We start from the raw sequence: 15,380 nt of genomic DNA, 5'->3' as shown, positions 1-15,380 counted from the left end.
AGAGATCCTCTTGACTGTGAGGCTGTTTGCACCACATGTCGCAGACTGATGGCGCTCAACACAAGTTGTTGAGTTAGAGGAACAGGAAGGGTTTGTAGCAGACGTATACAAAAAGGTACCCACAAAGAGAGGCAGGTCCCAACTCACTTGTCCAGGTAGATGGAAGACAGCCCGTACATCTGGTCCATCTTGTTCACCACCAAGTCGAGTTCAGAACGCAAATGCGGCGTGCTGGACCCAGCAGGAGCTTTGTCAAGGAAGCTGTAACACCTCTCAGAAACGTACCGCAGGTCGGATTTGAGCCTCTGCAGATCCTCCTGCACGCGCTGTGGAAGGAAGGGAACAAACATGAAAGGGGCGCCCAAGCAGGCAGAGAAAAGCAGGATTGTCCTGGTGAAGGGGACACGGATGAAATCAAGCAGGAAGCTCACTTGATTTCCTGCGTGCTTTCTGTGCAAGATCCCCTCAAACACGCAGAGGCAGGCACCCACTGCCCACACATTCAGCACGGAGAAGTTAAAGCCAGTCCAGGCACAAGCCATGAGCAGTGGCCGGCAGCTTCCTCCCCTCCGTGGCTCTCAGCAGCACTGACCTCCTGCTCGGCGATGCGGAGGGTGTTCTCCTGTATGCTGTCACCGTCTGCTCGGGTGCTGCTGGGGGACTGGATGCGGCTCACAAGTCGCTGCTCACACTCCTCCAGGCGCAGACGGATGTTCTTGAGCTCAGAGAGATACGTCCTGGCAACAGTCTCATCCTTGTCTTCTGCACATCACAGACAAAGCAAAAGAGCAGCTCTCAGCCCCGCTCAGTTCCTTCCTGGAGCCTTGGAGCCACACACAGCACCGAGGTGCTGGGGGGTCTCAGCTCAGGTGGAAAATCAAGTGAATCAAGTCAACTCATTCAAACACTGCCAAGAACGAGTCCGGCCACAGGACACCTCACGTGGCAAAGCCAAGGCCACCAGCCCCAGTGGGACTCGGTCCTGCCATGCCCCCAGCTCTGAACAGTGGGACTGCGGCTGCCAAAAACATTTTGTTAAAAGACTGAACACGGAGAGGACTCTGTGCTCAGAATGTGTCCCGACTACTGACTAAACTCGTCTCCAACAATGTTAGGATAAGAGGACTTGGCAGTTAACCTGAATATGCAAAGCCCAAGCCTGCTCTGCAGGAACATCACTGGACAAAGGCTGAACATTTGAATGGATGGAGGAATAAGTAGAGCAGCTGCACACACCATCATCCAGCCAGCTCAGAAAAAAAAATGAGAAAATGAAGCCGTCCCATAAATCCTTTGTTTATTAGTCCCCACAGCTCCTGGTTAATCCATCAGCCCTGTGAAGCTTACCATTCTCCATGGACTCCAGCAGCTGTCGGATGTGTTCCTTGGAAGACTCCACTTCTTCCTCCAAGCGCAGCCGGTCTGACACCGAGAAGAGCTCCGAGTCCCGGCTGTCCTGCAGGAAGTCCTCGTAGTGCGCCTGGAGGCTCCTCATGGCTTGCTGGCACTCCCCTTGAGCCAGGGATCTGAGCTGCAAGTGGAAAAGCAACGTCCATTTCCAGCCTCCTGCAGATCACCTGAAGCCAGCCTCCCAGCTGCAGCACCTCCATTTGCCAAGTATTTTCTCTTCCGAGGAGAAAAGGCAAGCTCCTCCGTATTAGCCTCACGTCTCCCTCCAGCCTTGCTCACCCCCCAATGAAATGCTAAGTCCACAATCTCTTATTTCAGTTCAGTGCAAACTGCTGGTGCTTTTTTTTTACTGGGAAAAGATGCACTGAAACCTGGTCAAAGACCCTTGGCTTCCCGGTCCTTGTGGTCTCTGCTCTTCCTTTTAACACTTCCTTTCATCCCCATCCGCGCGAGGAAAGCCGGCAGTGCAGCAGTGCAGCTCAGGAGCCAGGCACACAGAAATTTCTACCGTACCTTTTCCATGCTGAAGCTTTGCACCAAGGCGATGTCCTTCCGCAGGTAGTTCCAGGAGATGAGGCTCTTTGTGTTCATGTGGAGCTGGTGCCACAGAGCCATCACTTTCTGGTACAACTGCTCAACCCTATGGAGGGAAGGAGCAGATCTGTCAGCCCCAGACCTCCCCAGCACAGCAGCCCTGACCCTGTTCATCCGCCGGCCACCACTGCCAAGCAGCAGCCTGCCACGCCAGCAACCCCAGCCTACAGCAACACTCCTGCCCTCCTGCTGCTCAGTGCAGGAGGTCCCTCCAGGAATGCCTCCTCCCAAACTGATATTTGCTCTTTTACAAGCTACCAGAGCGGTTGCTGTGACAGAGTTTGCAGCCCTACACCCACAAGGGATTCCTTCCTTCGCTCACCCCTGTTCCTCCACCCTGGCTCCTTCCCACAAGGAGCTGCTCCTCCCATGCCATCACCCTGCCTCTTGCAATTCATGCTGACCAAACGCCAGGCAGGGATGTTTTCCTGCCCCCAGCACAGCAGACCTCTGAAAAGCAAATAACCCACCGCGCAAGGAGTCTCTGCACCCCCGGGATTCCCCCGCAGCAGAGACCAGCCAGTTACCTGTTGGCCACCTCGATGGCCTCTTTGTTGGGAGGGGGGATCAAGAAGCACACCGAGGGCACCATGGCCTCATTCCCCGTGGGGCTGATCACCTTCCACTTGGTTCTCTGGGAGTTGTCTTCCAGCACGCACTCGTCGTTCCTGCAGATGGTGATCTGCGGCGGCACCAACACCCAGCCCGTCAGAGCCGGCAGCGGGGCCGCTCACTCCCACCCTTGCTGCCAGCCCCGTCCCGCAGAGGACAGCCAACCCCCACAAACACGGCTCCATTTATCAAGCAAAAGCACAGCACGCTGCCCAGCAGCACAGCACGCACTGTCTGGAGAGGAAGGCGCTAGGAAGTCAAACCAAGCTGGCTGCCACCCACGTGCTGGTTTGGCTGAGGTGGGTGAAGCTCACCCTCCTCGAGGAGAGGGACTTTAACTCCTGCCCAGAATAAATCTGAGACGTGGAAGTCTCCTCCGGGAGAACCAGCCAGCTACTTCCCTCCTCCCCTCTTCCCACTCCGTTCCTGCTTGTCATTGACAGACAAACTAAACTGGTCCTTCACAGGCAGCGCTCCCCTGCCTCGTTCTTGCAGCCCGCTCGGAGCCTCACCTCGATCTGCCGATAGTCACAGACAGCCTTGATGGGGATCGTGCTCTTCACGAGGTGCTCCGGGTTCCTGGGCCTGAGCTGCACGATGGTTTTGGAGCGGCCCACCAGGCTGGCGACGGAGCTCTTCGACTGGATGAGCTGCTCCTTCTCGTCCTGGCAGGAAGAAGGACCAAGCACGGGTTGCTCGAGGATGAGGAGGAGAGGAGGTTTCTCTCAAGCACCTCGGCACCCCCTGCCCCAACGCCAGCCTTCATGAGGCTGAACAACCACGTCGGGAGGAGCCGGCTGCCCTGACCGGGGTGGGAAGAAGGGGTCAGGAGAGACGGGGTAGGAGGAAAGGTGGGAGGGAGACGAGTTCAGCTTGGGCTGGGACCTCTCCACTGCTCCTCCCACTGCCCTGCCAAGCTGCATGCACGCCTCTGGCTCTTTTGCTGCTAGGACAAGAAGACACTGTCTTTCAAAAGGGAAAAAAAAAAAAAAGAGAACACAGCATACACCAAAATGAAAGTCCCAGGAGGTTTAAATGGCAAAGAGCAGGACAAGCCCCAGCCCGAAGCCAGGGACACTGAGTTGCCTGGAGGAGACACCACAGAAGCATGCTCCCTTTTCTAAAGCAAAGGATGAAGGCGTGTTTAAATCAACGGCTGGAATGGGGATACGATGAATTATGTGGGTAAAACATCTCAGGAGAAGTGGCTAGTGGTGGAGTGATGGCACAGGTCTCTGGACTTGGGCAGAAATCTGCTGGCTGGAGGGACACGTTGTGTGAGTGACTCCCACGAGTCCCTGCTGGGTTCGGAGATGGGACGACCCAGGGGGCTGGTGGCAAAGCTCCCACAGAACAACCTCCGGCCACTGACGGAGACGTGTGCGGATCACGACACTGGAAGCTCGTGTGATTAGTCGCAGCTAGCCTGATCTGGCTGCAAAGGTTAAAAAGGATCCCAGAAAAAAAGCTCTCCCTCATGCTTTGTACTCTCAGGGTTGGTTAGTGTGCTAAGAACAGTGGAGGATAATTTAATGGTAAAAAAACAAACAAAAAAAAGAAGAAATGATTAAATAAACTACCTGTGCCTGTCCCCGGGAGCATGATTGGAAGAAATACAACTTTAACTCATTAGGTAAGAAAGAGAAATAAAGCTGAGCTGGGGCAGCTGCCCCCGTCCTGACCCTGCGGACGCTCTCCAGCACCAGCCTCTCCCGCCCGCCGGCCGCATCCCAGGGCTGCCAAACACGGCTCAGAGAGCCCCGCGGGCTGCTCCACGTCCTGGAAACCCTGCAGGACAGAGCAGGACAGCCCCGGGACCGTGACAGAGAGGACGGAGCCTGCAGGAGCCCTGAGCCTGCAGGATAGGGGCCAGCGAGCCCTGGCCCAGCTGACGCACCCATCGTGAGCCAGCAGCGGCATCGCAGCCTCCCTGCGGACATGCTGCACAGCAGTGGAGTCCACCGAAAGTAAAGCCAAAGCAGCCACCAGCCTTCACAAGCAGATTTAACCTCCCTGCCCTTCCATCAGGGCTGAGGTTAACCCACAGCCTAAATCCTCCCTGTCCATGCCTTCAAACCCCATCTGAGGCTTTGCCACCCACCGCCCACTGCCATGGTGCAAAGGATTCATGGCAGATTCGGTCTGTGCAAAGAGCAGAGCTTCTCCTCCTACCACCATGCTCTGAGGGAGCTAACGAGCTGCTAACGAGCAGCAGCATAACGAGAGCAGGTTTCAGGTCCACTCGATGCCTCCACCAGCAGAACACGGCCACCGCCACGCAGCTGCGGGCAGGCACCGATGGGAGAACTAGCTCAGTTGTTTTGTTCTCCATGTCTCTACCTACGGCCTCGCACAGACAGCACTTGCCACCTCTCTTTACCAAGGGGCACAGGAAGATGGTGGCAAGCGTCCCTAAACAAGGACCTGTACCCTGCTGCAGCCACCGAGGCCCAGCTCCCAGCAGCAGCGTTAAGCACACGGCGGTGCAGGGGGGTCACACACAGCCTGCGCCCCACGGCCGTGTACAGCAGGCACACAGGGCCCCGAGCAGCGCTGCTGCAGTGGAGCAGGGCAGGCGCTGCCCACCCGGGGCGACGGGGACTTCAGCAAACCCACCATGGAGTCCTGCAGCAGGTCCTCCAGCCGCGTCAGGCTCGTGTTGTGGTCGCAAGAATACTTCCTTTTGATGGAGTCCTGCAGGTTGCGCAGGTACGTCTCTGACTCTCGGGCATCGCTGAAGAACTGAAAAGCCAAAGAGCGTCACAGAAACCTGCACAACTCAGCCCAGCCGTCAGCAACCCCCAGCTCTACAGGAGACCACCCCAAAACCTCAGCGAGCAGCATCCTGCTGCTGTTCGGTAGCACTGCAGGAGCAGTGAGCATCCTGCACAGACGGCCAGAACCGCACGGAAGCCAAGCCCTCTGGCCCAAGTGAGATATTCCCTGAGAGCAGCTTAAAAGAAAGAGATGGTTCAGAAGAAAGTGCCCTGATGAGCACTGCAACCCCCTGCTTCCCTCTCCCACAAAGGGACACGCAGAGCACGGAGCTCATGCGCTGGGACGCAGCAGCTGCTCCATCGCAGCCCGCTCGTGCCGCAGGGTTTGCTCTCCCACTGAAACCAGGGGAATTTGGGGCTCCCCTCCTGCGTACCTGGAAATAGGCAGCGTTCTCCTTCACGTGCTGCTCCACACACAGGCAGAGCTGCTTAATCCACTGCCACTGAGTCTGCACAGCAGCGCTGTAGGCCTGGGAAACACGCAAACAGCAGTGAGCGATGAGCACTTCCCAGCAGGAGGGTCACAGGAAGGACAGCGCTGCTGCCGGTGGATGGACATAGATGGGCAAGATCTGGCTGCAGCCAGGATTGTTTGGACGCAGACACAGAGCACGAGAAGGCAGAACAGGAACCGGCACACGCTGGGGGCTGCTGCAGACGCAGGTTTGCCTTCTGCCTGCCTGCCTGCCAGCAAACCACACGCCGGACGCAGCGTGCCCCTGCAGCCCTCTGCTTCACCACCACAAAATGGGAAATGGGGCGACCCCCAGGAGCCGCGGCCATTCCCTGCAGCCCCACGCTGCTGGAGGGGGCTCGCGCTCTGCACAAGCTTATCGGTGCCTCATCACCAGGCCGGGCGTGTTTGGGAACGGCTTTATATTTCTCACTGTGTCCCCAGATTAAAACAGCTCTATCATGGCTCTGATGTGCTTCTGCCACCACAAAGCACCCCCAGCTCTGAGCACCTGTGAGGGCACCGCGGGGCAGGGCAGCAGCTCTGTGCGTCCCCAAGGCCATGCCAGGTTGGCTCCCCCCCCAGCTCTCCCCCTGCCCGCTCACCTCTACGGTTTGCTTGGCGGGGTGGTTCTCCAGGGACAGCAGCTCGGCTGTGTCCTGCAGGGACCGCAAGATGTCCTGCTTCTCTTCCAGCTCCATCGTCAGCTCCTGTGTGAAGGACACGAGCAAAGGCCAAATCTTGGCTATCAAAAGCTGCCTGCACTCAGAGCACGTGGCCAGCTAATAAAACAAGCAGTAACAGAGCACTGCAGTAAACATCAGCAGATCTCAGCTGCCGATAGGAAACCAGCAAGGCTTGTCAGAGTAGCACAGCCGTTTCCCATCAGGATGCCTCCTGCACCAAACACACGGGGCAGACCTAACACAGATGCTGGAAACCTGCCCAGGGACCTCTCCAGTTCCAAACATTACCATTGTGGAAAGACAGCAATTTATTTATACTGCTTTAAAGAGGAATCAATTTTCCTCTTTAGCCCAGACTTTTTTTTTGCTACATAAGCCATGTCTTTAGTTTCAAGCGGTGCTAAAAGAAATCTTTTGATGCCTTTTCAACTGATGCTCAATTAAAACAGACACTTTTTTGTACCTTCGGCTCTAGGGAGAGATCTTTTATCAGCTGCACTCAGGAGCTACAAGCTCAGTGACTTGGGAAGGAGCGTGCTACCTCTGGGGACTTGTGCAAGTAGCTGAAGGTGCATGAGTAGCTCAAGAGCAGAGCAGAGCAATCCACAGAGCACCCATCCTGCCAGCCCAGCGCCGGGCCGCTCACTCACCGAGAAGTAGTTTCTCTTGGCTGCAATGTTTGGATTGTTGTCGCTCCAGTCATATGCCAGCTCCTCTTCCTCCTTCTCGTTCAGCCAAATCAGCTCAGCAGTGGCCCGAGACACAAACCCATGCAAGCTCTGCAGGTGTCTCAGTCGGAAGCTCGAGGTTTCCTGAGCAGAACAAAGCGACCCATGCATGAGCTCTGGGAGCAGGTGCTGAGCCTCGGGCAGAGACTCACAGCTCCTCTTTCCTGCTTGGAAGACGAGCGGTTTCCCCAGCCTCCCCAGCAGAGCAGCGATGCTCGACCTGCATGGCCAGGACAGACCTGCAGTGGGAGACGTCGCTCGAAGCGCACACGAAGCACACTCACCATCAGTTTGCAGTACTGTGTCTCCAGCTTGCCGAGTGTCTCTGTGTAGCTGGCACGGAAATTCTGAGACATTTTACCCTGAAGGATGAAAGCGTTCCCGTTACCTGGTGCGGGACAGCGTCCTTTAAAACCCCACCTCCAAATCTTTCTCCCCGGCTTTGTATGAGCAAGAGGAGGAAGAGAGGATGGCTCAGGGCAGCAGCCTCTTACACCAGCCCAGTATCATTCAGAAGCTCTGTCCTTAAAAAATATCCACCCCAGCCACCTTCACCCACAAAAGTGACACCCTGATGCCCTCCCCTTTCCAAGCGCAGCGCGAGGCCCAGCACCACCCCATGCACAGCACCATACCTCATACATGCGGGCCTCCTTGACGCTGGAGCCCAAGTCCTCCACGCTGGCGTGGATGTGCCGCTGCGTCTCCAGCTGGGCTTCCACACTCGGCAGGTCGCTGCCCCACTCTGCCCGCTCCAGCCTCATCTGAAACAGGCCAAGAGGTCCAAGTCAAGCTCCTGCAGACCAGGAGTGCTATCTCAAACAGACACGAGGACAAAGGAACCTCCTAGGTCACTGAAGAGGCAACAAATATCCCACCAGTCCTCGTAGGTCCCAGGCCTACAGAAGACCAAAGGACTGACTGCATCATGACAGATTTGCACGCAGCTTTAAAGGACTTTCCAATATCTGCTGAAGAATGGGTCACAAGAGGCGAAACTCAAGACAAAAGCATCAGTGCTCTCCAGAAACTCTGAACCATCGAAACAATTACTAATTGCAGACAAAGGCAGGAAAAAAAGCAACACCAGGCCATCTTCAGTCTGGTCTAGAGAGGCAGAGGCGGCTCTCACCTGCATTTCCTCGACCCAGGCCAGCAGCTCGTACACGAAGCGGAGGCTGCCTTCGTCTTCGGAAGAGGAGATGGCCACGAGCTCTGTCCTGGTCATGGGCTTCCGGAACCAGGAGGCAGAGGAGGTGTGCAGCCCTTTGGTCAGGGGCTCGCCCTTCACGTGCGTGGTGCTCAGCGTGGAAGCGGGCGCCAGCTCCAGGGTGGAGAAGTGGCCTTTCCTGTACAGGTTGGTGCACTCGAGCCTCAGTGTCACCAGCTCGTCTTGCAGCCGCATGATCCTGGCGGAGCAAACAAGGCACGTGTGAGCAGACGGGGCTGGTGCTGCGCTGCCTCCTGGCACGTACGCGCCCTCCCTCCCCGCAGCGGTGCGGAGGAGCCTGCGCACGCTGCTCCAGGCGCGGGCTGTGTGAGCCACAGCTCCTCTCACCTGAACACCAGCTCCTCCAGCTGGTAGTAGTTCTCATCCCGGAGGATCTGCACATCCACCTGCAGCTGGCGGATGAGCCCCTCGCACTCCTGCAGGTACACGACCACGTCGGACTCGTACTGCACCGGCTGGCCGGACTCCAGGTGAGCGGCGTCCTGCACCGAGATGGGGGAGCCTGAGGGCTGGGTCCCCTCCAGCCCAGGCACACGAGCAGAGAGAACGGGGTGGAAACCCAGCACTGACTTCAAGACTGAAAGGAGCTTTTCATCCTCAAGCTTGACCCGAGTGGAGGAACATCCACTCCTAACTCACACAGCACCCAGGACGTCCCCTTTAGAACAGCTTCTGCAGATGAACTGAAAATTGTTCGTGATGGAGGCTCCCTGCAGTTAGTGACTGCTGTTAAACGGGCACTTCATCTCTTGCTTGGGTTCAACCAGTCGCACCCAACCCTTGCCCCTCGCTGCACCTCTTTCTCACAGAACAAAACACTCACTCTTCTGAAATGTACTCCACGCCCAGGTAGCTACAGTCTGCAACCCAGTCTTTTCTGCCACTCTTTCAGAGAAAAAAAAAGCATATTTCTGTGGGTTTTTTTAAGCCATATGATACCACAAGCTTCCCCAGAACTGTAGTTCTCTTCCAAGCCAGCAGCTTTGCAGAGGTCCAGCCTTGCTAGCCGCACCGCCAGCAGCAGCCTGTCTGTCCCCAGGATCCTTGTGCTACAGACCACCGGGTATCCACCTGCGCACCTACAGTCCTGCCGCGAGGGGCTCAACATCACAGGCAAAGAAAGCTGCCCGAGGAACCCCCCGCCCCACGCAGAAGAGAGGAACAGAGATGGGCATAAGAGAAGAGGCAGGAGAAAAACCACCGGGAGGAAAATAACACCCCCCACTCACAGCTTGCAGCGTGTTCTTTGCGAGAGTGAGTTTTTCTTCACAGCTCAGAGCACCATTCTGGATTTTGTTCGCGATTTGTAGCAGCAACTCCAACCTGTGACGACAGAGGGAAGAGAATGAGAAAGGCTTTGGGACACTCCTCCAGGCAGGGGTGCGGGGGATGTCCCCGCAGGGCTCTGCCCACGGCGGGCGCAGCACCGACCTCTCCACCGCTGGCCGCAGAAGCTTCTCGCGCTCCAGCATCTCTATGATCAGCTTGCCCCACTCCTCCTCCACATCGTTGGGGTGGTACCCCTGGGGCAACTTGATGCGCCCAAATTCAATCCATACCTGGAGAAAACACCAGCAGAATGGCATTTCATTCCTCCTTCTTGAGCTGGCCAGAGACAGACTCCAGCAAAGAAAGTGGGGCTATGAGGCAACAGCTCTGCCTCCGCTCCTGCTGAGTGCTACTTGCTAAATAATTTGCCCTGAGGGTTATTTCCACTTCTCTAATCCAAAATAAACCTGGAGTGAGCACACTTTAGTCTTGCTAAAAGCACAACACTCCCACCTACAAACCTCTGGGTAGCTATGACAAATCTTACCTCTAAGAGTTTGTAGAGTTCCTCTATCCTTCCTTTTTCCTGCTCTCTCGCTGGGATTTCAGTTTCTTTGAAGTGTATGTATTGGTTATAAAGTGCCTGGGATGAGAAAGGTTGCATCAGAAACCACCCCGGGGAATGCCACCGCTTGGCTCTTGGTGCCAAGGACACAGGATTCTGCAGAGGGACCTTGCCCAGGACCTACCTTTAGCTCTACGGGGTTCTGGGGGAAGGATTTATCTGACATAAGTATCGTGTGCTGCTTGATCCAGGAGATGAGGGACTCCACGCGGGTCTGGTACTCCAGCCACCTCGAATCGACCTCCTGCGAGGGAGAGCACCCTGCTCAAGCACTGCCAGCGGGCAGGACACCATGGGGCAGAGCCCAGTCCCTCTGGACCAGCGCATCCCCGGCCGCAGCGAGAGAACCCAGGCGGTGTGACCACAGTTGCAGCACGGACCAGCAGCCCACACCTCCCTCCTGGGAGGCCACCCGGGCACAGGGGGAAGGAGGAGGCCTCTTCTGGCGAGCTGCTCCCTGGAAGCCAGCTCAGCTTCCCCAGGCTGCCCACGGCTTCCCCAAGGGCTCAAAACCTGGGGGATAATCTGCACGATATAGAGAGCGGCACGGCCCTGAGGCCCACCAGCAGCTCGGGAGGGCAGACACGCTGATGGGGAAGCTCCTTCCTCCCCCTGAGCTTGTTCCCAGCCTGTTGTGGCTGAAGGGGAAACCTCCCAACCCGCAGGGACGCAGCATCCCAGCTGGCTGCAGGGCAGCCTCGCGGCCAGGAGCAGAGCAGCATCACTTACGATAGCGCTGATCCCTTCTCCTCCCTCGGGGACTTTGGGAAAGGCATCATAGATTGAAGACACGTAAGTTATCACAGACTTCTCATCTGGAGACACGACGTCCACGTCTGGCAAAGGGGAAGCAGAAGTGCTATGAGAGGCCGGAGCAGGCAGAGGGCTCTGCTCTCCCCACCCCAGCCGCTCTCACCAGCCGCTCACCTTCAGCATCCAGCAGCCGCGTCACCCCCAGCCGCTCTGCGATCTCAAAGGCTTGCTCCAGGTTTTCCCGGTTACTCTGGATCTGCACCCGCTCCATGTCCACCAGATCTGGCCTGCAAAACACACAGCAGGGTCCTGACGCCCAGGGCAGAGCACCCCGGACAGGCACGGCAGCCCCAAGGGGCTCACACCAGGTCCCTGTCCCAGCCGGTGGCTCCCCAAGGGACACTGGGCTGCAGCACCCCCAGCGCACCCCCACGGGAAGCAGAGCGGAGTGGCACGGGAAGGCAGCGCTACCTCCAGCTACCAGAAGATGCTTTCTCATGTAAAACACTGCCGCGCTCCCTACTCTGGTTTAAAAGCTTTTTTTGCCTCCCTCTCCAGCCACGTTGAAGATGGCTTTTCTTGCAACCTGATGTATTTGTTGCTTTTTCTGAGCTCCCTCGCAGAGGAGACGATTTCAAGGTAAAAGAGACCCTGGTAGGTCTCACCTACATCTCAAGTGTCCCAGACCACCACCATACGCAGCGGTGGGCAGGGATCCTCGGGAGGCCCCCACCTCCCACCGCTCCTCTCTGCCCACCTGTATCTGTGGATGAGCGCGTTGAACATCTTCCCGTCGCTCCAGCACGAGGAGAAGTTGGTGCACTTCACGCCTATGTACCCTGCGGTCACCTTCTGCGTCCACAGGAGCAGCTTCTCCTTGGCCGACATGTCCCCTGACTCCCCGCTGATGTAGATGTCGGAGATCTGCAAGGAGGCAGAGCCGCGGGGTGAGGCGGGAGGAGGGAAGGCTCCACCAGGCGCCTCCAGCTCCTAGGGGCTGCAGCCAGACCTGGCAGCTGCCAGGAAAACCAGGACAAAACTCTTGGTCGCCACGTGGGAGAGGGGCCTGGAGCTGGCGGACTCGGGGAGGGACTGCCAGAGCCACGGGGACGCGCCGGGGCGCTGCGTGGTTCGGGCAGAGCGGAGCCCCCGGCACCGGGGAGGCACAGCCGCCGGGTTTGGCAGGGGACGAGGTGCAGATTTGGTCCCTGGCACCGAACCCTGGCTGCCCACCAGTGCCACCAAGCTCACCGGTGCTGCTCCTCCACCCAGAGCCCACTGCCAAAGAGCAGGACCCAGCGCTCGGGGTGCTGGAGGAGAACCGGGCAGCACAGGTCTGCCGCCACCTCCTGCAGCCAGCGGAGCTGCTCGGGGCACGGCCACCAGCTCGAGCCCGGGGGCAAAGGGAAGAAGGGCGAAGGCTGCCGTGTCCCCGCTCTGCCTCGCCATGGCTGGAGTCACAGGTGCCGGGGTACCGGGACCCACTTTTGGGGTACCATGACACTTTCCCAACAAAAGGGACCGACCATCACAGACTCCTTCCAGAAGCACAGCACTGGCTGCGAACCCCAGACTCGCACGTGACGAAACGCACGTGTCCCCGCATGCCGGAATATTTCTGATTGACACGGCTTCTTCCTTGCCCATCCCCCCAGCTGCCCAATTAGCAGAATTACCTCGCCTTAATTGCGGGGCAGACAAAGCGGGGGGGTGAGCCGCACATACTTTCAGGGTGCTGTGGAACCGGCTGCTCGCTCGCTGGGTTCCTTCTCCCAGCTCTGCCGGGAACAGCAGGACCCAGCCCCGTCCACAGCCTCACCGGGTCCCTCCAACCCCTCCGAGCCCCTCTCCCTCCATCCCCAAAACATCCCTTTGCTCCATTTCCCCAAGACACGAGCTGGGGAAAACCTCGGCCGGATCCCGCAGGAGCACAGCCCAACGCTCCTCCCGCTCGCCCGCTGTAATTGGTATGCTGCAGCTCACCTCCCTCCGAGCCTGCTCCGCTGTCACGCACAGAACCGCTCTTTGTCAGCGCCGCCAGCGCCGCCGTTAACTCTTCCAGACCCAGGCAGGGCTCCCCGGGGACAGCACCGCGGGGCTGGAGGTGGGCGACGTGCTGGGGCCCCCACGTGTGCCCGCGGCAGGGACCCACCACTCCCCGCCGGCCCTCCGCGAACCCGACCATCTGCGTGCTCCGCATGGGCTCGCCTGCTCTGCTGTCCACCAGGGAGGCTCCTGGCTGCACCAGCTCAAGCAATTCCTTATTTCAGTCCCTCAGCAGCAAGGTTATCTGGCTGCCCTGCCTTCCCCCGAGGGTGTCCTTGCCGGAGACCCTCCTGGAGCTGCTTACGGAGGCGCAGGATGCGGCACCAGCTCCACCCTCCTTTCTTCCCATCACGGCTGTGTCAGGACAAAGATTTAGGGAGGCAGTAGCGAAGAGGGTCAGGTAACACCTGGGACCTGCGGCCAGCTCATCCTCAACCTTTCCAGCCTCAGCCTCCTTCATCCCGCAACTGGTGGCTGGCAGCTGAGGTCCAAAGCGTGGCTGCGACACCGGTCTGAACACAACCAAGGTACCGGGGCTCACGGCCCCTTCCTGGCCCTCCCAAACGCTCACTTGTCCCCGGGGCAGGATGAACTTGGCCCAACCCAAGCACAGATTCACCCAGCCCTGTGACCCCCTAAAGAGCAACCTCCAACAGGAAGAACAGACCAAAAACAAGCACAGCACCAGCTCCTCCTCTTGGGTACCCTCCTCAGAACAGGCAAATAATCCATCTTCCTTTCCAAGCCAACTCTGCTACCTTTCACCTGTCTCTCTAAAAGCATCCTCGAAGCAGCTCCCACCCAGCACCCTGTCCCTGGGCACAGAAGGGGCTCATCCTGCCAGCAGCATGGTGCTGGACCCAGCAGGGTCCCACCTGGAGAACTCATCCCACTCCCAGCCACTCCTGCCGGCTTCTGCTGCACCTCTGCCAGCACACAGAGCAAGTATGAACCCGGGGGACATGTCTCATGTTCCCCAGCCCCGGCACGGTCCTTCCCCGGCCACGTTGACCGCAGGCAGGCTCTCCAGGAGCCTCTCGTCACCCGCTGCCACCCAAAGCCAGCGTGGGGTAAGGGCAGGTGACAGCCCTGCCTCATGTCCGAGTGAGCAGCCCTGAGAGCAGCGAGCTCCAGCGAGCAAATCGCCCACGGCAAAAGGAAAGGCACCAAGAGCCCAAGCACCCGCTGCCCTGCACCCACCGGCTCCGGCTGCCCATGGTGGGAGCAGAGGACGGCCCGGGCTGGTCCCCGGGGTGCCCCCTGCTCCCCTTGCCCAGCATTTCCAGGCTCCGTGTAAACGAGACCCAGCGGAGATGCTCGGAGACGGAGAGGCTCTGCTGAGCGCTCCCTGCAGCAGCTTCACCCCACCCAACCCCAGCGTGAGGCTGCACCTCGTGGCGCACGGCTCAGGGCCCCCTGCAGAGATCACCGCCCCCAGGGACTGCAAGGACCTGGGGTCTGCTGAGCCGGACCCCCCCACACACCCCAAAAAAGGAGGCAATGGTAACCGCAGACACTGACCATTCCTCTGTCCGTCCTTGAGCTCCCCATCTGAACCCGGCCCTGGGCAGCGGGCACGTGTCTGCCTTCAGGAGGAGATGCCAGGGTCCCACTGGCTCCGGCGCTCTTGGCCGGGTCGCTGCCGTACCCCGAGGAGCAGCGCGCCGTGCCACCGAAGGAGGACTCGCTGCGGGAGGCCGGCAGCCCACGCCCATCACCCTGCCCGGCCCAGTCCGACAGCAGCCCCGGTGCCTTCCCCACGCTGGGGTTTTCCAGCTGATCCACCATGGGGGATGGCGTAGACAGCTCCGAAATGGTGCCTGGCTCCGCAGCGGAGGTGCATGTCCATGCGGCGCTTGAACTTTGCTCGCCGCTGTCTCCTCTCCCCCAGGTCCCCGGGGTGCCGCTGGCTCCTAGCTCCCGGCTCTCCGCTGGCTCCCCTCCGGACACGGAGCTTGCTGGGGACAGCAGCCCCTCCGCGCGGCTCCAGAGGCCGTCGGTGCCCTGTTGCAGAGGCAGGAGCACGGCCCTGCTGCTGCCCGTGCCGCTGCGCTGCAGCTGGACCAGGCGGCTCACCGCCTTCTCGCAGCCCTGCTCGGCGGGGTTCTCCAGCAGCCGGGCGATGACAGTCGTGCCCTCCTCCGGGGAATCCCCCGCCACCTCCGCGCCCAGCCGCCGCGGCTCCAGCACCAGGT

The 15,380-nt window shown here is 59.0% G+C and overlaps 1 protein-coding gene across 1 annotated transcript in view; it reads right to left on the bottom strand.

The window, feature by feature from the left end:
• Positions 1 to 15,380, bottom strand: part of MACF1 (microtubule actin crosslinking factor 1) — a 143,250-nt gene that overhangs the window by 84,235 nt on the left and 43,635 nt on the right. The window contains exons 6-26 of the mRNA XM_083809812.1: positions 11,897 to 12,063; positions 11,314 to 11,426; positions 11,116 to 11,222; positions 10,511 to 10,630; positions 10,309 to 10,404; positions 9,924 to 10,051; positions 9,722 to 9,815; positions 8,820 to 8,974; positions 8,394 to 8,670; positions 7,897 to 8,025; positions 7,546 to 7,623; positions 7,184 to 7,345; positions 6,453 to 6,557; positions 5,768 to 5,863; positions 5,233 to 5,358; positions 3,129 to 3,281; positions 2,532 to 2,686; positions 1,924 to 2,050; positions 1,348 to 1,531; positions 593 to 762; positions 148 to 326 (exon numbers count right to left, since the gene is read on the bottom strand). Of these exons, the coding sequence (XP_083665938.1) occupies positions 148 to 326; positions 593 to 762; positions 1,348 to 1,531; positions 1,924 to 2,050; positions 2,532 to 2,686; positions 3,129 to 3,281; positions 5,233 to 5,358; positions 5,768 to 5,863; positions 6,453 to 6,557; positions 7,184 to 7,345; positions 7,546 to 7,623; positions 7,897 to 8,025; positions 8,394 to 8,670; positions 8,820 to 8,974; positions 9,722 to 9,815; positions 9,924 to 10,051; positions 10,309 to 10,404; positions 10,511 to 10,630; positions 11,116 to 11,222; positions 11,314 to 11,426; positions 11,897 to 12,063 (2,921 nt within the window). The remainder of the gene's footprint in view (positions 1 to 147; positions 327 to 592; positions 763 to 1,347; positions 1,532 to 1,923; positions 2,051 to 2,531; positions 2,687 to 3,128; positions 3,282 to 5,232; positions 5,359 to 5,767; positions 5,864 to 6,452; positions 6,558 to 7,183; positions 7,346 to 7,545; positions 7,624 to 7,896; positions 8,026 to 8,393; positions 8,671 to 8,819; positions 8,975 to 9,721; positions 9,816 to 9,923; positions 10,052 to 10,308; positions 10,405 to 10,510; positions 10,631 to 11,115; positions 11,223 to 11,313; positions 11,427 to 11,896; positions 12,064 to 15,380) is intronic.

The sequence above is a fragment of the Anser anser genome (assembly GCF_964211835.1).
Source record: "Anser anser genome assembly, chromosome: 24".
NCBI lineage: Eukaryota > Metazoa > Chordata > Aves > Anseriformes > Anatidae > Anser > Anser anser.
The sequence above is the reverse complement of the archived record's forward strand: the minus strand, read 5'-3'. Positions and strand labels throughout refer to the sequence as shown.